Here is a 27,240-nt window from a genome sequence, read left to right as displayed (position 1 = left end):
AGGCACTTAAGGTAAGTCTCAGATTTCCGACTATTCTGAAAAAAGGAAATAATTTTGCTGTCAGCCTCATGCTGAACGCGAGGGAAAAGCATTCCCAAGCTGCAGGCAGCTCCTAGGGACCGAGCTGCACCCCAGCTGCCAGCAGCCCACCCCTGCACCCATCCATCCCCATCTCACCACCCAACGCATCCGCAGGCTGCTCTCGCTGGCCGTGCGCACGCTCACGCTGCTGGGGGCCACGTCTGGAGGAGCTTGCAGGGTCTGGATGACACGTGAGGGCTGGCTCAGTGGGCTGGCACCCACCACGTTCACCTGCCGCATCCGGAATCTGAGGTGGAAGGGAGAGGCAGAGTGTGGGATCAACCCGTGAGCCCCCTGGAGTGGGAGGGATGGGGAGGTACAGGGCGGGTAGAACTCAACAGCCTGCAAAGGTGGTTGTGTGCAGGTCCCCTTTGTATTCACGGCTGAATGGCTTGTGGTAACTGTGCTCAGATCCTCTCAGGTATTAGAAAAAATGAAAATGAAAATGAGATTAGCTTAGGGTCGATTAGAAACTTAGGTATTTGTGTGAGAAATTTATGTTAATTATGCCAAGTCTGATGAGCTTATGCTGGCAGTAAGTGGTTTTCTTTTGCAGTGTTTATACAATACATCCAGAAAGGTATTAAAATATCAAACTTCAGATATTCTCATTCCCTGTCAATATAAAAAATATACCAGTGATAACATTTCCCCTCAATTACTGGTTGAAAGAAGCTGATTTATCCTCGCGCTGCGTTTTCAGCCTTCCTGCACAAGAAAGATTAAGTTATTTAATATGAATATGGCTCTTTAAAAAATAACCTGTCTGCTTGAAACCATCTCTTCCACAATAGAAATCCCCACTGGGTCACAGAAGACTCAGAGAAATCTTTTTGCAGGAAGCACCAAATAATTAAGACGTGCTGTTCATTTCAGATGCTCTCACCCTTCGTGGGCACAAGTACGGCCATTAGGGGTACCCAGCACATGACCTGTTCACATGAAGCACTGCATTTTAGGACCTAATGGCTGAGTTTGGGATAAGAGTGAGCTAGTCAACACGGCTGTGTTTGTTTATCTAATCTGATCAACCCTAGAAAAGGCACTACAGGAAACACACTGAACAAATGCATTGAACAAATATTGTCCTTGATTCTACTTTCAAACCATTGGCACAAAACGTAGAAAAGAAGCTGGCCAATAAAGATGGGTTCTCATAATTAGCTCTCACTATTAATTTCCTTGATGTGTAATGATTAAAGCTGATTATAGAACAATAAATACATCTGGCACTAACCTTCTGGATTTCCAAAAAGAAAATAAAATTGTTCTATGTAAACGAAACTCAAAAGCTCATCCCTGTGTTGGTGCATGCCTGAGAGGAAACAGCCAGCCAAAATTCAAGGAACTGCATTAGCGTGTGAATGATGATGAAAAAAATCAGAGGGGGTCACCCCAGAAGTTAATAGGTACAGAAGGAAAATCAGCACAATACTCCAGGGAGACAAACGTAGTAATCAAACAAACCAAAAAGTTCAGTGTTTACAAAATAAATCCGAAACTCATCATATACTTCCTTATTGTTTGTTATCCCTAAGGCATTTCTCTATGCAGATGCTAGGTGTTCAAGTGATGCTTACTTACATGGACACTGAACACTGAGTTGTTGTACAACCTGCACTTCACATATGACACTCTCCATCTTTAAGGATTGGCTTCTTTTTTCTTTTTGTAGAGACCCTAACAAGCTATTTTATAAAGCATTTTTCTGTTAGGACTGAATATCTCAAATTCTCAGATCTTGCCTGTGCTAAATCAACACATCATTTGCATTGCATTGATTTTAAAAATCCATCTCATTTAACTGGGGTGCACCCATGATGTAGATTCACCTCAATCAGCCTAAACCTTGCATATATCTATTAAGTTTAATTCGGGAAATTCTTATAAACAAAGATTTCATCTAATTGATGTTACCAAATTAAGTTAAATCAATAAAACATTTAAGCTGGTGTAAATATGTAATTACAAGTTTGCACCAGTTTAACTACAATTGATTTGTCACTGATTGATGTTACAGTGGTGCACTCTTCAGATGAGGGAAGTCACAGGATATCAGTAATCCACAACAGCTCCTCACTGTGCACTTGGCTTCCCTTTTAACATTATGAACTGTATTGCATGTAAATTACAATTAACAGTATCAGACAAGTAATTTTAAGTATAAACTGTGGAAACAGTGAACCTTTTCCCTTTTGTTCAGATAACAAAATACAACCAGCTGTTCCTGATTAGGAAAGCTGTTCCACACTGCAACTTGCTATTTTTTTTTTAATCATGCTGCAGCTAATTACCTGCTGTTCTTACCTGTAATGAGTGTAAGGAGTCAGGTTTGGTACCTCCAGCATCTGAGCATCAGGTTCATTGTCCACCTCGTGGAGACTCACCCACTCCTCTTCATCACCCAGTACTCCCACCTACACATGGGAAAGGTCAATACAAACACAAGTGTGTGTGTATATATGCATATATATGTAGATAATTACATGCACTCATTTTTTTTTTTTACAGTGTGTGCCTCCACTACCGAGGAAGGAAAAATACTTCTGAACACACAACATCCAGTTAATATTTATTTTCATATGAAAAAGCTGTAGTAAGAGCATGGCCACATTAGCCAATTCTCCTTGTACTGCTGGGACTTCACTGGGATTCTCTGAGAGGATCTATTCCAGAAGAACACCGTGGGAGAGCTATTACCCAATTCAATCTCACTGCAACAATACGAAAGTATCAAGGAGTAATATAACAAAATGAAGAATAGCCTTGATAATGACTCACATGAACTGATGCATACTAAATAAGTCTCAATGGAGACAAATGCCACAGAAATGAAGACAGAGAAACAAGAACAAAGTCAAAGTACAGAAGTGTTTTAACCTCAGCTGCTGGGATGCACTTAGACCAGGCTCTTCCACGTGCAATGCTTTGTATTAATTAACCCCAGCACTCTGCTGAAAGTCAGGCCAACACAGTCCCTCAGCCACAGTACTGTTAGAAAGAACAAAAGTGATGGGAACTGAGAGCACTGCTTTCCATATAGATTGCTGGAGATGCAATGGAGTTGAACGAGGGCTTAAGGAGGAAACCAACAAGGCGTGAGAGGAAAGCCAGCGAGATGTGAGACCCTGGGAGACAGCAGTGCTGGTGTGCAGGGCTGTGTGCTGAACACTGTGGAAAGGGAGATGGATGAGAGCTGGTGGGTGGCTGAGTTTCACTCTGGAGTGTCACAAGAGCAGAGAGATGGGATCTCAGACAAGGCTCCCTGCTATAATTCCTTAGCACCATGCACTCTTACTCCAGTGCTTCAAACCTGCCATAAAGAAAGAGGGCAAATGGTATCACTCCGTTCTTTCACTGCAGCTCCGGGAAGATCCCACTTCATCAAATATCCCTCAGGATTGGACAAACATTCCAGTCAGCTGGCATTCCAGCTCCAACAACAGAAAATACCACTTGGGGAGAGCCATGAGCCTGGCCATATTTGAAGTCAGTTCCCTCACCCTACCTTGGTGTCCACAATTCTGTATTGAGGGATATTGGAGGGACAAAAGCAGCTATTCCCTTCAGCATCTATTTATGGACTTGATGTGCATGAAGGTGACTAATCCTTTTTGAAACCTACTGACACCACCTACTTCCACACACTGCTCTGGCAACAAATTTCAGAAGCTCACAACCTACTGTGAAAAGAGTAACCTTATTTAATCTTTTTAAAATAGATCACTTACGATATCTGCATACTAGTTACAGCCATAGACATTATCAAGGCAGTTGGTAGCAACACAGCCCAAACTATCTAGCAAATCCCAAGTATTTCAAACAGAAAATTAGGTTTCATTCACTTTCTTTTTTCTTTTTTCTTTCTTTTTTTTTTTTTTTTTTTCCCTCCAGGAGAAGCAGCCTGATTTATTCATAGATGTTTTAGTTCTTTGCTCACTCAGGAGTCAATGTGCTGCATATTTATGTTTGTGCATGAAGAAATGACACAAGGAAAATTAGGCCAAAGAAATAAGTTCTGCATTGCATTGTGAGAGGAAGCCTTGGTGATTCTTCTAGCAGAGGACTGTTTCCATGCAGGAAGGTGCTTGCAAAGGTGTTGATTGGTCTTTGAGTACTGATGGGAATCAAATACACTGATACACACCAAAGATCTTATTAAAAAGATGTCGGTGTAAATTATGGACCTTTTGAAATTCCCAGACCCAACAGTGCTTCAGAAATGTTGGTAAAGTTCCTAGATAGAGAAGCTTAATGAAGCAGCTCAATGCAGGTCTGCCTGGGAACACAGAACTGCCCTAAAACGAACACAGAGAACAAAGAGATGCTACAGATTATACAAATATCCTTTATAGAGAGGATTGATTTCAGTCACAGAAACACTGAAAACTTTTAATAAAAAGTTTGTGATTAATTCTGTAGAAAATGCTTTGTAGAATGCTTATTTTAACGAAATTCCTTGCTCTTAACAACATCAATTCAAAGTGCTGCAGTAATTGTACAGCAACCATCCACAGTGTTTTGGAGGCTGCAAATAATCTCTAGGAGTGCATTAGAGTTTTCTTTTTATATTCTAAGAACAATAAACCCTTGTAAAAATATTACTTGCATAGGGGAAAAAAAAAAAAAAAAAAGACTGCAGGTTTCAATCGTTATGCAGCAGCAGGCAGATCATTAATCCACATTAAGGACCACATGGTTCAGACCCATAGGCCCAAAGGGCTGTAAACAATCAGCACTGACTCAAGCTTGAGAGGTGTCCAAAACCTCTGCCTGTTCTACAGACGTGCATTCACCAGCTGGCTGCAAAGGGGGGAATATTAAGGATCTTTTACTGATTGAGAGCTGGTGAAAGCTCTGATGTGCCCAGGACTAAAGCAAGTCCCTCAGAAGCCATCCCAGGACACATTTTTCTAATTTTAAATGCATTCCCTGCTAGGAATGATGGGTACATCCTATAAGGAAATGGAAAGTGACAACTGAGTCGCTTCTACTGGCTGCCCTGAAGCTCAGGAGCCAGTAGGTAACAGGTGGCTGCTACCTGGTTCAGGAGCTGGGGAACATGGGGCACAGACAGTCCCAGTACACCTCTTTCAGGCTCATTTCTCTGCTTAAAGGCTGTGATGGAGAAGTAGTAGAAGATATCAAGCACAGGCAGAGTTCTGTAATTCACTAAAACTTCTTAAATAGATGAGGAACTTGCTTTAGTTAGAATAATACCTTGCAATGTGCCAGGATCTGATGCCAGCACCTGGGCAACTTCAAGGGTCTGATCTGCTGCTGCAGTCAGTAGCACATTTGAGAGTGTGCTGCCTTTGTGGGGAGTTTTCCAAAGCAGGAGGGCACTCGGCTCGAGGGTAGCATGGTAAGCAGCATGGGGACTGCTGCGTGATTTCTGATCGTGCAGCCAAGCAATTCTAGGTGACTGTTAACTCAGTACAAGTTTCACTTATTTAGCAATTATCTCAGAAATGAGTCTTGGAAGAGAATCTTCACCGATGGGCTCCTATATTTTTAACTTCTCAAGGCATTTAGCAGGTTCCAAGTTTCAGGCTCTTGAAAGAAAAGGAAATTATTTTTTGCTGAAGAACTCTGATGTTAGATCAGAGGAAACATTTCTGTTTCAAAAATCAGAGTACAAAGGGATTCCCACAAGGCAAAAAAGAACTATGGGCAGTGGTTAGGATAAGAGAGTCCTATGGGGGGCTGCAGAGTCCCCAGTGAGCCAGTCTTCATTAAATAAAGTTAATTTGCAGGCTTATTTCTTACTGTTGGTTTTTGGATAGCAGTATCCTCAAACTTCAGAAAAGGATTATGCTTGTGGCAGATGCACACGTATTCATGTGTGCATTGTTTTAGGAGGCAGATGAGAACACCAACTGTTTTGCTGTTGCCATCGGCATAAAAACTCTTTAAGAAATGCACTCTGCATCTTAACAGTTCTCAGTATAATAGGGCCACGAGCCCCAGGAGATCAGCAGGAACTGCCACAATTAAAATACCTATCTCCACCGCATCGCTTCATGATTCCCTATAACTATCAGCCACGTATAAATCCCCATCTCTAGGCTGTTACCAAGGCATTATGTTCAATAAAAGATCACATTCATTTATTATTACAGAAATGAGATGGTATAAAGCAATATTGGAAATGATGTCAGAACCTTTTACTTCTCTACGGACTAGTTTCTCCATTTCTAAAACTGGCAATTTTTATGAATTTTATCAATTGACTTAACATTGCCTGATGGGATGCACTATGTAAGTGAAGTTGCAGAATTTCCACTTTAAAAAAATTTCAACAAAAAAAAAAATTGAACTTTGGAATGTCAAATCATTTGGCACAATCTTTCTTTTAAGACAGTAATGCTTCCAAAACTGTGAACAGTTATTAAGCACTAACAGCAGGATAGGGAAACACGATGTTTCTGTGCGTTACAGAAGTACCCTGTGTTCTGCTATAGTTCAAGATATGTCAGAGTTTTCATTATAGAGGTCTATAACTCAGGCATTTGAAATCACTTTGGGAGAAATTTGGTGCACAGGATGTCAGCCTGGGTGCCATTTTTTTCCTACAAAATCCCTAAATCGATTCACCCATTTTTGATTTAAAGATTGGCAAAGTCATAATATTGTCAGGGCTTCAGACACTTTATTTACCAGCTCTGAAGAGAAAATGACACCAAGAGAATCACCTCGTACAATGGATGAGTCCTATCTGGGTCACTGACAAACTACAGAACCCAACAAATTCATGGCGAAAGTGAAGTCTGTCCCAACTCACAGCTTCACAAGAGAACACAGTGAGGATGCTTTCAAGGTTTTTGTACTTTGAAACTCCCTTTTCCAATTCTGCTGCTGCTCGTGATAATATTATAAGGAAATCTCTCTTAAAACAGCAGAAAGGCATTGAGACAATCCTCAAAGTAAGCCCATGTACTCGTGGCTCTCTGACCTGTGCAACACCTGAATGCCACTTGTGAAGAGGTGCTGCAAATCTTCTGCTGTCTGCACAGTAATACTAATCACCAGAAAACAAATTAGGTGCAACAGAGGTCAAACCAACTTCTCTCATCAGCCACGGAAAGCCTTGTGTTGTGGCCTTACTTATACCAAGCAATAGCCATGACACTGCCATTTATGTTCTTCTCCAAACAGAACCTCAAGAAAAATAAGGGCAAAATAAACAGAATCTGCTGCAGCATAGAGAGGGTGCAAACATGAAACCATATTAAAGGATTCATAGTCATTCATCATTGCAAATTGCCAGAAAAATATGTCTGCAATATACACTCTGGATCTGAGAGTACAGGATGACTGCTGGTAATAGGAAGGATTTACTGAAACTCTTTGGGGATGAACATGTAGTCTGAGTGTCAGTGCCACAAGACCATTACTTTTGGACCTTCTGAACAAGTGTCTGCAAAACCTTTATATCGCATTTGACTCCCTTCTCTTTAGATTATACTGCATGTAATGGAAAAGCAATTTTAGAAATACTTTTTAAATGGCATTGGTACTTTTTTGCAGCTTTTGGTTTGGAAATCCAGTTTGCTCCAGTCCTCTCAGTCTAAATGTGACGACAGAAGAGAAACTGCCGAAAAAAGATTTAAGAAATCCTTTCAGAAGTACAGAAAGTGGCTTTACTAGAAACACAGAAATGGGATTTTCAACGCTTGATATTTCAGTATCTACCAGCACTAACATCTTAAAGACCTGAGTCTCCTCTCATGTTCACTGACATAATTGAGAATTAGTTCCACAGTGGATCCCGTCAATTTACATCCCAGCACAAAAAGCAGAAGCCAAGGCCAGATGTAAAAAATTTCACATAAACTGGAATTCCCAGCTGTGTTTTCATTCAAACTGTTCATGAAGTATCAGACTTCAATGGCACTTGGCCAAAATGGAACACTTGGAAGATTTTCTAGACCTGCCCTCACCAATAAAGTTTTGTGCCACATAAAGGAAGAAGAAAAACACGCTTGTGAGGACACAGAAATCTAGAGAAAGGGTGTAGCCCCAAGAGAGATGAAGGAGTAGGTGCAGTATAAATGGGGTGTCCAATGAAAAACTACCAACCAGCTGTACAGAGGGAAACATGGACTGACATGCAGGACAGCTCTTCATCATGGCATAACTGCTTTGTGAAAGTTTGTACATCTTGGACAGACAGATATAAAACCCATGGAACCCAGCAGGGCAGGTCCAGAGCAGGATGGAGACATTCCTGCCCTCAACTCCTGCTCACATCACCATGCTCTCATCTCCTGCCCTGCACTGGGGCTCTTCTGATTGCACACAGCCTGTACAGAGAATAGATCTGTCTGAAACCCATTTCTTGGCAGGGTCAAGCCCTACAGCAGCTCCAGGTATGACAGGATAGAGAAGCTAGGAGCAAGAAAGTCTTGCTGGGAGTGATGGGGATGAAGTGAGGGGACAGGACAAACTGACCTCTTGGTTTAGCCTGGCTAATGGCGCCGTGAGATTGCGCTTCAAGAGAATAGAAAAGTTCGAATAAAGTGCTGGCAGAAAAGGACTGTGAACAAAGGATTATAGGCAGCTGTCATCCTGGAAACAGGATTTACTGTATCAGTAAGGAATCATCAATTTCTTTGCATAACTGAAAAGATTTCTTGTTAATCATGTGAGCAAGATTTTTTTTTCTTCCAAGTATTAAATCCATGTGGAATAATGTTTCTTGCTGTGCCAAAGCTGAACAGTGTGGTGTGGTGCAAAGAAATGCTCAGACTCAGCATGACAGATTCTGCTGTGATTTTGGCTGTTGGAGCAAACACTGGCAGATCCAGGATCTACCAGAACCATCAGTCCCTTGACTTTACCAGCAGTGCATAAGATGCTGACAGGTGTTTGTGAACACTCATCTTTCCCTCCCTGCACACCAAGAACCCTCCAATTGCTTTTGGTACTGACAGCTCTTGAAGGATGTGGATGAACACTGTAGCAATAATTACTGCCATTCTGAAGCATTCAAATTTGTTTAATTTCAGTGGCTTTTTGTAATTCTCGATTACAGAATTGAATTCCTACCAATACCAAAGAGGTGCTCAAACACATGATTCCCAAAGTCTGCCAAGCCACCATATTATAAAACTTCAGCGTTTAACTCTGCAATATGCAATAACGTGTATGTAAATTATACAAAATGTACCAACTTGTTCACAACAGTCTCGTTATCAAGTGAAGTGATTGTATCAACATGTCTAAGTGGTGACGGTGATTTAAGAAGTCCAACATTTGGTCTTAAAAACAGATTATATTATTTATAAAGATCTGTGGGTGGAAAGGAAGAAGCAAAGCTCATCTGTCAGGAAAACAAATGAGGAATATGTAAGCCCTCCAAGGCATAATGGCGGCAGAAAGAGGAATATCATTTAAGGCTGATGAAGGTGAGAATTCAGCCTATTCAAATCCAGAAGCCTGGACAGAAAACCTCAGGATATTCCCTTACAAAATGGCACAAATACAGCCAGTATCAAAATAATGACATCTTAACCGTTCACTGCAATTCTCCCTATACTTCTGTTCTATGAGATAATTCCTGGCTAACACCTGGTCTGAATATGAACCTATCAGGACACAAACTCAGGTTAGAAACCATTTCTAAAATAAATGGACCAAACTCTGGTGAATGAGTTGCTTGTGATGATCCTTTTCTGACTCTGTGAGAGCTCTCTGTCAGGGACATACCTGGCCTTCCACTATCCACTTGCAGATGGACGTCTTGCCATCATACCCTGGACGGAACTGAAGTGTGGCAGAGCGAGGGCTGATGTTGGAGATCACCAGGTTGGACGGAGCGCCTGGAAGTTCTGCAGAAAGAGAAACACACAAGAGGTGGAAATATTGCTGGTATAAAGCACAGAAGCACAGGCTGGCAGTGTTTCAGCGTAGAAAATACCTTTATAACAATTACTATGGAGAAAATAGCATTGGTTTTATTGTTGGGATTTTTTTTTTGGCCGAGTATTAAATACAACATTACAATTTCTGCTGCTCTGAGCATGCACTGCATTTTACGGATGAAAAATGAAGAGAGTCCCTCTACAGAACTGCAGCTACAATTTGGGAGTAACAGACAAAGCATGGTGGCTGGGGGAAGGCACTTCCAAGGCACCTAGTTCTGCTGCACTGCTTTTTGTCTAGAATTACAATCATTTTACCTCTTATGGTGTATGCAGCTTTAATACATTAACAATGGAAAAAGACTCCCAGGTTTTTGGGTAGTGGAACCATTTTATGCTTCTCATATTGATCTACAATAGATGGGCTTTATAAGCCATTTCTGATGGCTGCATAAAGCAAAATGATTTTTTTTTTTTTTTTTTTTTTTAATTTCTGCTGTAAATAAAGAGGGTGACCTTCTATGGGGAAAAATCTGTAGCTCCAATCAGATTGTTGCCTCACATCAGTCAAGCTTACAGCGGCATTTACATTTTTAATACTGCCTGAATTATCAACAAAAACAAGCCCAGGAAAGGGATTAAATATAGATTGTTCAGAATAAATTTCCAATAGTACCTGCAATCATAAGCAATGGAAATTAGTACAATAATCAGTAATCATTTGTAATGTTTTACTATGTGCAAATGCAGCAGGCAAAAATGGGCAGATTTTTGGCACGTAGTTTTGAGTATGCATGAATACACAATATTTCTTGATATTTACTTCACATTTGTGGGAGCTATGATCGATAAACCAACTCTGACCAAACAGGATAATGCTGTTATCTGGGTAACGACAGGCAGCATGGCATTGATCCAGCCTGCAACTTGTCACAATTACCTGTGATTAGGGGAAAGAAAGGCAAGCATACTTCAAGACACACAGAAAAGTTTAAAAACACCAGAAAAGGGAAAAAAATGGATTACCATCAGTGATGTACATTAACTGCTCCACTTTGAAAAGTTCTACTTGTACAGCCTATAAATTAACAGAAACTGCTGGTTGGAGGTTTGAAATGGCTTTTTAGTTTGCTTTGTGTTCAGGATGAAGGAGAGTGCTGAGTTTTAAAATCCAAATGCAAAATGCTAAATCAAATAATGCACAGGGGCCCAAGTGGAAACTCAGACAATGCAGCAGAGGACTACTTTCCAAATCTTTCTCAGGCCACAGATGCCAAACGTTGCAAATAAGATTTCGGTTTCATTATGCAAATGTCCTCTCACAGGTGACATAAGTTATACTACTTAAAATAGAAAAACCTTTCTCATTTAGCAGCATCCAAACTCTACTTTTCCCCAAAAGCAGCAATTTTTATTTAATTCAGTTACTTTCAGTTTCAGTTTCCTCGCACTTTAATTTCAGTTACTTATGTTACTTTGTAAATATCAAGAGCTTCCTTAATTTATCCACTTTATTGCTTTGTCTGCTCCTCCTGCAATCTCTACAACTTCTTTTTTTTTTTAAAAAACAAAAACAAAAACAAAAACCTTCTTTCACAAAACCCAACTTTCTGGTAATTTCAAATCTTCATTTTAATGTTTTAATGCCTTCGAAGAATTAGCTTCAAATTGTGCGGTAAAGACTTCTGATGCTGCATAAACAAACCCATATTTATCATAACTGAATCAAAGTCCCTCGTGACCCTTGGTGTGCATGTAAATCAGCATGTAAATCAACCCGTTTTAACCCCTTTCGTGATGTTTCACCAACCTGGAGGCACCCCAGATGAGATGGTGGAGGACGTGACCCACCCGCTCCCTTTCGCAGTCACAGCTGCCACCTCGATGGTGTACGTGGTGAGAGATGACAGCCCTGTGATCTTGTACTCCAGAGTTGTGTTGGTGAGCGTGCGGGTGAGCCGGGATTCGTTCCTGCCATACACCTCCCAGGAGAGCTGGTAGCCTGGAAAGCAATGACATGGCAGTCAGGGGCTCTGGCAGTGGTGGGATTGGGCTTTTCTCCTAAAGCACTGTTGTGCAATAACCCAGAGACTGGCACATGAATGCCTCTGTAAGGCATGCTTGTGTCACTGGTGCTATGGTACAGCTATGGAATGGTACTATGGATGGTTGGACTAGATGACCTCAGTGGTCTTGTCCAACATGGAATAGGCACCCCAGGGAGGTGGTTGGGTCACCATCCCTGGATGTGTTTAAGAACCATTTGGATGTGGCTCTCAGGGACGTGATTTAGTGGAGGGTTGTTAAGGTAGTATGGTTAGGTTGTGATTGGACTTGATGGTCCTTAAGGTCTCCTCCAAAATGAGCGCCTCTATGATTCTATGATCCTATGATTATGGAAACCTTTTATCTTATCTTATTCTTTAGAAAAAAAAAGAAAAAAAATTAGTTTTTTAAAAAAGAAGTTAAAATAAACATTGACTTAAATAACCAAGTATTTTGTAATACTGTTATTTCTGATAAGCACTGCCCATCAGATTACACACGGGGGCATGGAGTCGCAATGGAGTCTCTCCGTTTCTCTATGAATGCACAGTGCTTGCTGTGCAATGATTAGGAAACCCGAGGATAATCGCACAGAAAGGCAGGCTTTCATTCTGTGAACCCTGCACAATGAATAGGAAGAAACACTGGAAAATAAAACATTTTCTCACCATCTAGAACACCTCATTAAAAATCTATATATACTGAGTAGGGCCACTTCTTTTCCAGGCTGAAGCCACCTTCACTGCTGTGTATCTGGAAATACTTACAAACCTAACAATGATGATCATGAAGAAACATGGTGGGAATCCTCTAGGAACCAGAAAAAAACCCTACTCCCCACTGCTTGTTCCTCATACAAATCCTTTAGCAGGGTGAATCATTATCCTTTCTTTCAAAACCGTAGCGTAGCCAATCTATTGTCCAGGACTGCACTCACCTGAACCCCACATTATTCTTATATCATAACCAGGCTCTAAAACTCATTTCTTTTTATTGCTTTTATAACCATTTGCCTTCCAAGAACTTTTGAAACTTTCTACTGTCTGATTTGCTCAATTTTATCTCCAAATCTGCTTGTCCTCCTCCTGCCCAGTCCCACTTTATTCTCAGTTGAACCCACTTGAACCTCGCTGCACCAGTCTCCAGGGAGCGTGTCTGAAAAGTTTGCTTGATTGCAGCTTTCTTTGTGATTTGACTCAGGGGAAAAAAAGGAAGAAAAAAAAAAAAAAATACCCATAGCTCTTGAATGCCTGTGAAATGGAAGTGAATGAAAAGGGCTAACAGAAAGGAACCCCGCTGAGAGAACCATGCACGAGGCAAGCTGGATAGAGAAACTCCCCACTGGGTTCCTGTTCCCATCAGATAAGATGGGGAATTTAGACCAGTTGGGGTTGTTGGCTTTTTTTTATTATTATTTTTTATTTTTTTAAACCTAAGCTGATTAACACATTGAAATAGCAAAATACCTTATGGTTTTGATCAACAAGGAAGCATCATCTCATGAACTACAAGCATGGTAAGACACTCATTTGTGAGAGCGTTTGAAAGGTGTGAGATGTTATCCTCCCTCGGGTGCTAGCTGCCATCACTGACAGAATTTCACATTAACATATCTGTATGAAAATGGACTCAGATTACTCACATCGTCATTAATTATGGTTCAGGTGAAAGGGCACTGATAAAAAGCAGAGAGGTGATACTTCAACCATTTGAGTTATGTTGCAACCACCTGTCTGACAACACACTACCTGGGGGAGGGAGGAAAACTCCTGAATGCTCACCTGGAGCAAGCTCTAAGCAAGTGCCTGAAACGTCCCATCTGTTAAATGGGATTCAATAAAGTCAGTAATTTACCAGTATCTCAGAGACACTAGAATGACCTGATGCCTTTAGCTTGAGAATCATTTGCAGTGATCAGAATGTGTGTAGTACAGGCAAGATTATAACATGGGTGAAGATTTTGACAAATCTGTGGACTCTGTTGACTTTATGTGTTGTCTGTGTTGAACCCTGCACAAGGACCGGCAGAGGGAATCAAAGGGAACCATCCTAGAATAAAACAGAATGCATTTTTCAAAGAAAGAAACAGAATAAGCAATGAGCAGGGGACTTCTCATGCTCTCCCCATCCATTTGTTGCTTACAAGCAGCAAGAAGTTTCCTGCACTGCACATAAGGCAGTCGTGAATGATTGAGACATCTTCCCTCCCATCTCAATGAACTTTGCATATACATCAAATGTTGGTGATTATTCTTTGAACATTTTGTTTTCTCCCCTGTGACTGCAGGGATGAGCCCCAGCTTTCCTGCCCATTAGGCACATAGTCTCTATGTATTTATCTGCTGAAAAAATGTTCGCTGGGAAATATTTTTCAGCTCACATGCAAATTGAAGAAAAGACAAAGAGGCGGCATTTATTGCAGATATTTCAGTCCTGAAGTATGGATAAATTCTACTTGTATAAAAACAGCAAACACACGCATATATGCTGAGCTGACACAAAGCCAGATGTAATCATGCATAACTAAAACAGATGAAACAATGCTGAAGGAAAGGAACAACATTGAGCATCCCCCCAAGTAGCATTTAAGCCATGGTGACTGACAGATGGGCAGAACTTTGGGACATGTGGTTGGTAACAACGTGCTCTCTGTTCTGCCAGCAGCGTGCATGGGGAGCCCAGTGCTTCCCTTGGTGCCCACACACCAGGAGCAGCATGGTGCCATGGAGCTGCCCTGCACTGTGCCATCGCACCCATCAAAGCCATAAAATGCTGCCTAACAGAAACTAATGGCTGGAGGAGTTTCAGAAATAATTTTTCGTTGATCTGGAGTAAATTCTCTACCAGTGAGCAGTACACCCAATCACAAACTGTCCGTCTGCATCCAGGTCCTCATAAATCAGGGTTTGCTGAGGGAAAGGGGAAGATACTGAAATTTACAGCAAGAGTAATGGGCAATTTCCCAGAGCATGGTGGCTGCCAGCCCCCTCCTCTGTGCACTCCTCCTCCCAGCGCTGCTGCATGCAACAAGAAGTGCCCGTAAAGGTTTCAGTGAGCAGAAATGAAGAGGAAAAGCTCTCAGAACTCCACGTGGCCTTCTGCAACCCCCCGAGGTGCTCAGGGCCATGAACACTTCTGCTGCTTTTACAGTCTAAATGTAGTTTGCGACATTAAGGACATTTCTCTTTCCGAATAAACTTTGCTGGGCTTTTTTACATCAGCATTTCTTTGCGAACTCAAGTTCTTGAGTTTCTTCTTTCTGAAAGAATTTGCCACAAGAATAATGCAGAATCATTTTGCTCCACCAAGTTTCAACCCACTCTGGTTGCAGATCATTTCTAGGAGCACAGTTCTGCAGCACTAAGAGTGCTGCTAACTGCAGCTTTGCATGGATGAATATCGCACTGTATTGCTTAGATAACTAGATTTGGATTTAGATACCTAAATTTAAGCACTCAGGCTTGAAGGCTTTGGACATCCTCACTGAATCAATACTGCTCTGCTTTCTGAAGTTATTAGTTTTTGATTCTGAACCACTTAAATCAATGCATATTTCAGGAAGCCTACTGAGCTATAAGGCATAAGAACATGTGCATAAAAAACTCACAGGTAATGTAAACATCATGGAAGTAACGTACATAAACAGTGCCTTAGAGATTCACAGAGTACACATGGACAGAAGCAAGTCCAATCCAAATAACCAGCTCTGCTAAAGTGAAAATATTTCATGAAATTGGGCTGGTACAATGTGGGGGGGCCAAAGAGTCTCTTTGCTTTTCTTTTCTTTGTAATCCCCAAAAGCATTTACTTAAAAAAAAATAGGTGTATACATTTATTAAATTAAAAACAAAATATCAATGCTGTCAAAACAGAATATTCGGATCCATGCAAAGTGATCCCTTCCCAACTACGATTTTAGCTCATTTAAAATCTGAGAGTTTTCTTGCAATTCACAACCTTGAAATCCTTTGTTAGACAGAATGTCCATCCTGTGCAGAAGTAATAGTTTTCCATTTGAAAGCAACATTGCCTCTCTTGATAACAGCTAGAGATTTTATCCACTGTTAATAGCTGCCTTTATGAAAAATAATGAAGTTGCTGATGTTACATCTACTTTGGCATGGAATAAATAGATAAATAGCAGGGAGCAGTCAGATGGCCAGCTCATCAAAGAAACAAGAGTTCTGAACTGCTGTGATGGTTTATACAGAATTAAGTAATGAATGCAAATTTTCTGTCCTGCAGTCCACAGCCAGGCCACTTGATCACAGATGAAGGATACTGCTGATTTCAGGGTTGGTCTTGATTGCAAATCTTAGCAATGCCAATTCAGATTTTGCAGCTGTAAATTCAACATAGGAAATCCCAACTCGCAAAGTTTCAGACTTTAAAGTGGCAGAGGTGGAGGTCACAGAAGATTTAACAACACCATCGACTCCATGGGGAGCTGATTTCTAATAAAGACTGCCTTTTCAGTGACCACAATCATGAGCTGCCAGTAATTGGACCCGTACTTTCTATAATGTGCCCTAGCTGACATTTCAATTACCCAAAAGATGAACCAGGAAACCGGTACTCGCAGCAGCCGGTTCTCCCTAAATGTTCTATTATGCAAACATTTTCTCATTGCAGTGATACATTCTACCCCACACACTGGAGGAAAAAAAAGAAAGTTAAAAAAAAAAAAAAAAAAAAAAAAAAGTAGCAGCTGATACTTGCCTGTAATGATGCCATTTTTCTCTACAGGTTCTTGCCAGCTGACCTTGAGAGACGTGTCCAGAATCTCAGTGAAACTCAGGTGTCCCACAGCTCCCGGCTCTGGCAATCAGAAAAGGAAATCTGTTAACACGAGAAGCCCCCTTACTTCTGATGTGATTCATGTGGCAAGGTTAGGGCTGGAGGACTGCAACATGGAGCTGGGACCAAGGGAAGCCTGCTGGAAACATCAGTGAGAACTGCAGGGGAGAGGGGAAGGATGGAAGGTGTTAAGAAGCACTCTGGCTATCATCACACAAATTATTTTATCTAGTCATCATCCCAACTGTGCAGAGAACTGAAGAGAGCAGCAGCGGGGGACTGCATGCAATGTGTTCTCTGTCTTTCTTCTTGATCTAATCTAATTAGAACAATCAAGCTGGCAATGTTGGAAGTGATTGCATTTGTTGTTTCCCCTCGACAGCATGTGGGTACCCGTGCTGCTCTGTGCAGCTTCCTTGGGGCTGTGCTCCCTTTGCCTGCACGGAGCCTTCAGCAGAAGGTCAGAGCAAGGGCAGCCTCAAAACTTGGACAGAGTCTCTCAAAACATCTCTAAAAATGTCCAGCATAATGGCAACTATCTTCTGCAAAACGAATACAAGTGTGTGAAACTTTTAAAGGATTTTTATGATGTAGCTCAAGAGCTCTTAAAAATTTCAGCTCCCTAGTGTGCAATGAAAGAGCATAAAATGGAATGACTGTCAAGAATATGCCATCCTCCCTCAATTTTGATCTTCAAGGAAGACATCCTGACTGATTTTTGATCCAACTGCTGTTCTGTCTTCAATTGATGTACTGGAAAAAGGAGTTTTTGTTCACTTTATATTCGCTCTGCTTCTGTCATTGGATCCCTGCCTGAGTATCCTCCAGCTCCGCTGACATCAGTTGGCAATTTCTCGTCTGCAATTTCATATTTTGTTTCCTCTGTGCTTTAGTCCAGTTTCTCATTCCCCTCCAGCTACGATAAAGAAAGAAGCCTGCCAGTAGGTCGGCTGTGACCACATTTGCAATTCTGCAATCCTAGGGAGGAAAATTTCCAAATCCATTCTGCGATGTGTAGTAGTCAAAGCAGTACAGAAAAGTGCTGATCTGGTAGCGATCTCGGGAATACCCGAAGAGAGCACAGCAATTATGCACTATTCAGGAACACATATCTGCACACATGCAAGCCACATCCTCACAAAGCTTTACTCCAATTAGCTCCTGCCATTGCGTTCCAGTTCTAATGCCATAATGAAAAGCAGGTGCAGGTTACACCAAGCCAGGACGCATCGCTTCTGACTGGATGTCACATTTTATTTGACCTACAGTTCATCAGCAAACAGATTTACTTGCACTGTTTTTTAAAGGATTGCCCAACTTGGCTTTGCAGACACACAGAAAATGATCACCTGAGACCATGAATGACAGTCCTTTCAAACCTTTTTACTCACCACATAAATCCTGGAACAAGTTAGATTCAACGAGTCCTCCACAAAGATGCATTATGCCGTGCTACACTGAAGTTCTCAGTCATCACTAAAACATTTCTGAAGGACTCAGAATCAAAAAATGCTGCTCATCTCTAGTGCAGAAGCTCTGTGCAGCACAAGTCTGCATATACAACAAATATACAACCAGTCTGACTGTCTGTCGTTCCGTGTACCGTGATGGAAATTTCTAATGTTTAAAGTTGTACATGATTCCAGCATCTCTCTGAAATATTCTCTGTGTCTGACTGTGCCCTTCTCATAATTTCATAAAGTTTCTAAGGCTCATTTCTCCCTTAGCAGAAATACTGTTTCTTTCCTCTTCCCAGCTGCTTAATTCCCATGAAATCTTAGGAGCCGCCCATCTTTGGCTTCCTGCAATTAACCACGGGATCAAAATGTTTTTGGAGGCAGAAAGACAGATGGATCTGAGACAGACAACCAACACATTAACACTGCCAAGGGCCTCATTTCCTTAAGAAAACAGGCAAAATGTTCATACTGCACACAAGAACCTAACACGTTTTTCTTTCCTCCGTGCCTTTTGCCTTGACTCCAGTTAAAAACATATCAGCTCATATTAATAGCTCATAAGATTTCTGGTGGTTGCACTGCTATCTGTGCAACCTTCTAGCAAGCAAAGGCTGCAGTCTAGAATCTGTTCCTGGGGCATACGGAGGAGGCAAACCACAAAATCAAAACCCATAGGAAAGTACTTAATTTTCTTCATAAACTTTCAAGAGTGTCTCATGAAAAAATGGATTAGCACTCTGAGCCTCACTTCTGTGAATGCTGCTGTTAATCAGATTTTCTTTACGGGAACACTGACTAACCTAAAAGATCCCTGTTAAGGAGAAGTAGTATTTGTAAAAACAATATCTTAATGGCTGTGGCAGACATTTTTAAATTCTTCTTTGGATCTGTAAATGCGCAGCAGTGTTTGAGATGCTCTGTGAGAAGAAACCCTATAGAGAACCAAGATCACTGTGGACACATAGCTAGCTATGAGTGCCATTGCAACTCAGCTGTCATCTGAACAGACATGCTGGATGTGTTAACCACAGACATGTCTTGAACAAACATTTCCAGGAAGCCACAGAGGCTAAGACATTTTCTGATGCAGGAAACAGTCTATATGCAAAACTATTTAGCTAGTTTTCTTTCACTCTATGGATGTGACTTTAATTTGCAGAGCAGAAGCTACTAAATCATCATGATGCTGGTTGTTTTACTTTATACAAATACTTGCAATATAGTATAGATATAGACATTTTCAGTATACTGAATAGCAGAAGGAAACAAACTTAAATAAATCATCGATTTCCACAGGAAGCCCTAGTGCTCAATTTCTCAGATCAATTCATAGTTATCTGGATACCTGAACATGGATTTAAGAGCATAAAGGTTCACAGACAAACGATGTATTGCATTAGCTGAACCACACCATGGAGATTTCAGCCTTTCATTTCCCAGCTGCACAAAAATGCACGTGGACAACCAGCTGAGGCCACTGTCTGATGGAGACTAACTTGACTACAAACCGCTTTGTCAACCTGAGGCCTGATTTTAAGCACCCAGATGTCGCAGTTCTTGCTTTTCTCTCCAACCAACCCAAACGTGAGCACTGAGATTCTCCACCCGTGCTGCCTACTCACTGTCTTCCAGCGTGCGCAGGAGCTGCGGTGCGCTGCGCGGCCCGTCGCCAGGGGTGGTGAAGCACAGGACTGATGTGTAGTAAGTGGTGTACTTCTTCAGGTTGGTGATGCAGCCACTGTGAACACCGTGGAAATCTGGAGCAATCGTGACCACTGTCACAGTCCCTGGAGCATCCACTGGCCATGCGAGGAGCTAGAGAATGTAAACGTGGATGAGCTCTCATTAGAAGATGTGTCCATGCAGAACTAGACAACTAGAGTGTGCTAGGCTGCCAAAACCATCTTAATCTGATTGTAAAAAACAAGCAGTGCTGTTCAACTACTGTCAGCTCTGACGCTGAACAGATGGACAGAACACTGTTACCATGATAACTGGAGGGATGTGTGTAATGCTTACTAGCAATAGGGGACATATCGATACTATAGAGATATTACAGCTCTCAATTTCTGCTACTGAACAAGGCCAAAATTATTGCAATTGCCTGTTTGTATGGCATGAGTCTTTTGTGTCCCTCTGAGCCGGACAATCCCTGCTGCTGAAAGAAAGATGCAAAGATGAAAGAAACGGAACTTTAGTGCTACTCTGAGATAAAAGCTTCGTCTCAACACGGTGTTCCTTGAAAGATCCCACTGGGGGGAGAAATCCTCCTTCCCCTCCCACAGCCTTCAGCATCCCATACACCAGCATTGCTAAGATGCAAATAATGTTTCAGTGCCTGATGATGTGGGGACAGCCACAAAAAGTCTTGGAACTACAGAAAGAATAGAACATGGCTTTAAGAAGGATTAGTACAGTTTTTTAGCACCTAAGTCCCAAAACTGAGGCTCCTGATGAAATTTCTATGTATTTAAAGTAACGTGCTTGGCAAGCCATAGTTCTTCCAGGTTTCAGTCATGTCAGCGGCCCTGCTGGGTGATCATTGTTTCTTAGGGTAGAATATCTTGTCTGTAACTGCCTAAATGAGGACTTTAGAAGTTGATTTTTTGCAAATGACTTCAAAATGTTAAAACAATTTTTGAAATCACCTTAACAACTTCAGGGCCTAAAGCTTTAAAGTGCTTCAGAAATTTCTATTACGTCCAAAAATCCTTGTGGCTCATACAAGATGCTAAAATTCTATGCCTTACTCAGTATCTGTGTAAATCATGCTACTTGTATTGATTTCAGGCTCATAAACATGAATAGATGCCTGAAATTATTGAGCCATATTTAACACATTTCGCCAACATCTATTGGCTGATAATGAGACTATACTCCTCATAGTCAGAAAGCACAGTTAAAGCACTATAAGGAGTCATTTCATTAGAAATATTTCATATTTGAAAGGTGCACTTTACTACTCCTTGAAATGCAAATAAATTTCAAAGAAAAGATAAAAAACGGATAATAGTTGATGGAATAGTAAGCTTTATTTTCTTTTCTAAATCACCTTTGTGGATTACAATTGGCATTAATAACTTTGAGGGACTGAACATTAGACTGAATATCATTGCACATTCCATAGAAAGCATGTGCAGGAAATAGAAGTCAATAATTTTGTCCATTAAAGGACAAAATGGGTTTAACCCTGAAGTAAAGCAAAGGCCTAGCTTTGGTACTGGTATGTATATATTATACAAAATAAACTGTGCAGTAAAGTAATTGTCACAGAACTGTTCTCACAGTCTTCGTGCTGCAATTCACAAACCCCGTGAGAAATTATAAAGCTGTTGCAATTTAACGCAATCAAAGAGCTCCAAGTAAAGAGAAATTGTGATAATCTCAGAAACTTCTACTGAATGCTGACAGATACAAATCGGGATTTTGGTTATTTTATAAAATTGATAATTAAATTGAAATTTAAATCGGAGGTACCCAGGTGATGCGATTAAGGCTCTTTGTACTGAAGACGCGTTTGAATAAAACAAAGAATAAAAAGCTAAAAGACGGCTTCTCCAAATCTGACCGAGCTCACCACATTTGCATTGGCACCAGATGATTACAGTGTGCTGCACTTCACTGACCCCCAAAGTGTGTTTGTTCACTCTCTACAGCCCAAGCAGAAGCCAGCTGCTTCTATTTCAGGATATACTTCTGCAGCCTAAATACCCTGCCAGTAACCTAGTCCTGAGAGCTGAAGCATACACTTTTACACGCACATGCTGCTTCAACTGGGGATTGTGCAACCATCACTGTTCTGTATGAGAAATAATTTCCTTATGAGAAATGGGAAGAAGAATGTTAAAACACACCTGCATACATTTACCTCAGTTTCTCCATCACTTTGAAACATCTCAGAGAAGAATCAAGTCTTCTCAGGCTGCCCAGAGAGGCTGTGGATGCCCCATCCCTGGAGGTGTTCAAGGCCAGGATGGATGGGGTCCAGGGCAGCCTGGTCTAGTATTAGACATGGAGGTTGGTGGCCCTGAATGTGGCAGGGGGCTGGAGCTTCACAATCCTTGAGGTCCATTCCAACCCAAGTCGTTCTATGGTTCTATTATTCTGTTATTGTCAAACTCTAAAAATGCAGCCACAGTTCACAGCCTATCTTCAGAACTGCATATCCTCCTCAGCTCAGCCAACATTCCCTCACCCAACAGCTACACCAAGCTTCCTTCTCCTGCTAACAAAATGTGCCCATCTTCTCTCGTCCTGCTCTGCCATCACTGCAAGATTCCTCTTTGTTCTTTCTAAGAATGTTTTTAAATGCTTCCTAAATTATATCCCCGCTGCTGAACTGCTGGAGGAGTTTCTATTAAGCAGTCCTTCCTGAGAGACAGAAATAAAGCACTCAGCTCCCTCCTTAGCAAACACTCCACTGGTGAAAGGACCCACAAGTGCTCCGTGAAGCACTCTCTGCTGTGCGCTGTTAATAGATATTGCCAGCTGCCCCATCAACAAGGACGTGTCGCGTCAACGCCGCTCCATCAAGCGTGATTAAAAATTTTACATTTCTACATCTCCAAAATCATCACAGTGGGAAAGTTAAGACAAATATTTGGTGTGACATCTTGGTTCCTAATTAAATGAATGGGAGTTTTGCACTAGGGTAGGTAGGAATCTCAGGGCTGATTTCAGTGGCACAGCGATGTGCCTCCTTTGCTATTTGATATCAAACTGCTCTTTGGCTTTGGAAATTCTCCAGGTAAATGACAAAGGTATTAGAATGTCCAGCCTACGACATACTTTCTTCTCAGAACACATCACATAAACCAGTGAAAATTATATTAGGAGAAACAACTGCTCAGTTCTCTCTTCGTTTTGCTTCTGTAAGATATCCCTTCATATATATATATCGTCATCTAGGACGTTCATTGATTATCGGATTCAATTTCTATTTGTTATATACCACGACTGTTAAAGCAAACAAAGTTAAAGAAATCTTCCTTCTATTTACCTTGTATCCTTGGTTAATACCATTGATGAACTGCTGGGGTGGAGGGCTCCAGAGGAACTGGATGGTGGTGGAGTTCACGGCTTCCACCTGCACGTTTTGAGGCGGAGCTGTCGGCACTGCTCCCATCAGCAGAGAGGAAAAGTAAATTAAACAGAATGGCAGAGGGGTGAGGGAGCAAAAGAGAAAGATGAGCACAGAACCTATTCACTGCCACTTATGAGTCACAAAGTAATAACAACCTAGAGAAAAAGATGCACTTCTTGTGATAGGGAAACCAGCAATGATTTGGAAAGAGTGGTAATTGAGTTATTTCTCATGTTCTCTCAGAAATTCGTTCAAGGGGAGGGGTTGAAATGATTTCTGAACTTATTACTCCACAATGAGTTTCGCATAAAGACTTGAGACAGAAGCTAGGTAATGATAGGTGAACATCTCTCTTTCAATTATCCATGACTGCACAGAGAAATGAAGCTTCACCAAGAAATTTCTTGAGTCTTTTAATATCATGCAGGCTCAAACTAGCAAACATGGGATCAGCACAGTCAAAATTCTAATTCTGAATTATAACCTGGTGACAGAATCTGTTTATTATTTATTGCTGCTTAAAAAATTAAGACGAGTCATACAACATGCAACAAAGATTTTTCTTGGGAATTGAAGATGTTTTCATGTTATCTTGGTAAGACAATCATTCATTATATTGAATTTATTAGATATAATCTGAACCAACGCAGCCTCAAATCCTCTAAAAGTTGTGCAAGCATTTCATGTCAAGTGTTTAATGAGCACATCTCTCCAACATGAAACAAAAAGCATGGAATGCAGAGGCATACTGGCTTCAAAAAACCCCACAACAACCCCACCTCAAAAAAACCCACAACCCCACCACATATTTTGCCATTTAACACAGCATCTCTTTAAATACCTTCCAGCCCATTCCTTCAACTCATTACTTTATGATGCCATTTCCGTAGTTCTCAGAGGAAGGAATACTAAGTGAGGACTATCTTGCCGAAACTGTCAAGCTTGTAGGAAGTTTAATAAGCTGCTATTTGAGTATATATATATTAAAAAAAAAAAAGGACTAATATCCCTAGTATCCTTTGAATCCAAAAAAGTAAGTTTAATAAAGCTTCAAAAACATGGATATTGACAGCCATGTACATTTGTATTCTATGAAAGAGAAACTATCCACAAGTGGTTTTGAAGCTTGAAAACTTTGTTCCTTGTGCTTCCAAGGGAGAAATTCTACTAAAGCCCAATGACCCACGCTTCTCAAAAGTATCTGTAATTCCCACTGAGAAATGCTAGTTTGCTCCATACTTCTCAAAAACGGGTCACAAACTTTTAAAGCTTCAAAGTACCTTTGGAAGATGTGCCTTTGTATGGAGGAGAAATGAAGACATTATCTTCAAAAATGTAAAAACGTCCCTTTGTCCACCAAAAGCTATACTTGTTTGAAGGAGACACAAAGGGCTGTTATTCTTAACTGGTGTACAAGGTATAGCAAGACTGCAGCCAACAGAGCTCGGACAGTGTACAACTATCAAAGACATCCACAGCTTAGAAATATCAACTCAGAAACCTGGAGAAATCCTTGAAGATGTCAGGTTTGAAAGAAGCCTAGAACATCCACTTCCATGCCCTATGACACTAAAACTCCTTGATGACAACTGGTTTGACAGTTTAGCCCTGCACATTTGTTTTATTTAACTTCAGAAATGGCATATTATTTGGAATTGTTTTGCCCTAATTTAAAGCTCGGTGTCACACTTTATGAACTATGCTTAATTATTGAGCGCTAAAAAACAAATTGATCTGATACTACTTTAATTTTTCATTAAAATGTGGGCCCTATTTCTTTTTTTGCTGTGTATCACAATTCCTTATACGCCTTTGGAAGGTTGTAATAATCTTATCAACCTGTGGACATTGTAAAGTTTTTGTACTTAAGTTATTCATCTGATCATCCAAAAATACAGCCATCTGTATTAAAGTCAATATAGAGTCATAATGAGTTGCGTCGGCTTCATTCTCCTACTAATGTATTTTCACTTATTCATATTCTTTGATGAACCTGTTCATTATGAGAGCCACTAAATGTGCTTCAACTTGCTCATGTTCAATTATGATTATACAATCAATTGTATAATTGATAGCGTAAGAATTTTAAAAAATCAAAATTCGTCCTTTCCTACATATTGGAATATTCTGTGTAGCCACCAGAGATTTGTTATTGAAAAAGAAAAGTGAACAAGAAAGCTCTGAATTAGCTAGTTATCAGAAAGTCATCTGGATATCATCGCTAATTTCATCTCCTTCTGTCCTGAAGGGTATATCAGCTGAGGATTCTCCCCTCAGCTCACTCCTCTTCCTTCTGTTGAACATGACCACTCTACTTCGCTACGCTGATCTTGTGATACAGAAAAACTATAGTTTATACCTCACCCCATAAGCTATTAACCAACAGCCCCACTCAAAGAAATACAGAACTTGGCAGTGGGAGGAAGATTCACTGATGGCCCTTAATGTAGCACACCATGCAAAAAGCTGGGTAAGCACCTTAGGATAGGTTTACTGCATTTTGGAAATGTGTATAACCACATGAGTTAATTATTTCTTTTAATGAGTGAAATATTTTTCTTTCATTAGGAGGTAATTCTCTGAAATGAGAATAAATCATCACAGCACAAACAGAACCTGCTACGATAAGAGAAAGGATAAAAATCATGAGCAGAAAACCTGAATGCTTCAGAATGCTGGAAACCATGATTTATATTACAATTCATCTTCAGAATCTTCATTGAAGTATCAACATCTGCATTACAATGAACGTATTTAAAAGAGGGAAAGAACATGGTCTATCTAATATGCATAAGCTTAATTATACTGCAGATGTGATATAATACATTTTTATATTTTAATCAGTAAAATATTGGCATTGTGACCTCAAATTTACTTCAAAGTGACGGTATAAAGTTCTCCTTTTATGTTCTGATCTTAAAGGCTTCCTTGGGTATCTGAACAGTTTTGCATTAAAAAAGGAAAAAGTTTGAGAGAAGCTAAACCAGGGCCGACCTTCCGATCAGTTCAGAACTCAGATACAGGTTACAGCCAGCACCTTGCTGAAGCTGCAGCCCCATAAAACATTTCCTAACTTGGCAGTGGATAGCTATCTTCTTCCTACAAGTTTCTTGTTGTCAAGCAGTACAGGAGCTACTGATGTCAAATAGCTGTTTCAAAAGTAATCCCCAAGCATTTACGTGCTTGGTTTTTAAACCTGTCCTTCATGATTTTTGCAAGCATTCTTAAACCATCTCACACCGGAGACCCATCTGGGAGTCATCTTGGAACTGCAGATCAAATTGGTCAGACAAAACCAACTGCTACTTTCTTCCCTACAAAGTTCATACTGTTGGAAATCTGTTAAGAGCTCAGCTCCGGGGACTGCAAGTTAATGTGCAGCATTCTAAGCAGAAAAGGTCATGGAAGCACTCTAGATAAAAGCCATTAAAAGGGTTTTGCTGACGGGATAATTGAGAGAAGAGAAGGCAATCAGGTTAAGCATGTGTACATGTAATTACTCTGTCTGTAGCTACGTGCAGGTAGCATGTAAACCCTGCACAGACACCCACAGCCAGACTGCAGGTCTTAAATACAGATCTCTGGCAAAGCCCTGAACAAGTCTCCTGCTCCACCCAACCTCCCGAATTCTGGGCTGGCAGCTTCCGTGTCTCAGCACGGCAGGCTCAGGGAGCTGCAGGGTTTCTCTGCATGAGGATTTGGCTCTTTCAGTGCACTGGAAGCTCTGGGGAGAGTCCTTCCTGCAAAGCCTCTTCTCCTGCCCACCTGCCACCAAGTCGTGCTGTGCTCTGAGCAGCAGCAGGTGCAGGGACACAGGGCTCTCTGCTCTTCTACACGTGCCAAAGTGTGAAATTCAGAAGTACAAGGTTTGGCACTAACTGCTGAGTTCTGCTTCCTGCAGCTGGAA

General features: G+C 40.9%; 1 protein-coding gene across 4 annotated transcripts in view; it reads right to left on the bottom strand.

Moving 5' to 3' along the window:
• The window catches only part of SDK1 (sidekick cell adhesion molecule 1), a 363,622-nt gene that overhangs the window by 79,647 nt on the left and 256,735 nt on the right, over nt 1-27,240 (bottom strand). For all 4 annotated transcript variants that reach the window (XM_042863994.1, XM_042863995.1, XM_042863996.1 and 1 more), the window contains 7 exons: nt 23,250-23,365; nt 19,873-20,065; nt 16,713-16,811; nt 11,758-11,949; nt 9,793-9,914; nt 2,389-2,498; nt 178-328 (listed from right to left, as the gene is read on the bottom strand). In XM_042863994.1, the coding sequence (XP_042719928.1) occupies nt 178-328; nt 2,389-2,498; nt 9,793-9,914; nt 11,758-11,949; nt 16,713-16,811; nt 19,873-20,065; nt 23,250-23,365 (983 nt within the window). The remainder of the gene's footprint in view (nt 1-177; nt 329-2,388; nt 2,499-9,792; nt 9,915-11,757; nt 11,950-16,712; nt 16,812-19,872; nt 20,066-23,249; nt 23,366-27,240) is intronic.

The sequence above is a fragment of the Lagopus leucura genome, unplaced genomic scaffold (genome assembly GCF_019238085.1).
Source record: "Lagopus leucura isolate 7727_CA_CO unplaced genomic scaffold, USGS_WTPT01 Super-Scaffold_760, whole genome shotgun sequence".
In the NCBI taxonomy this organism is placed as follows: domain Eukaryota; kingdom Metazoa; phylum Chordata; class Aves; order Galliformes; family Phasianidae; genus Lagopus; species Lagopus leucura.
Note: the sequence above shows the minus strand (reverse complement) of the source record. Positions and strands in the feature narration are given on the sequence as shown.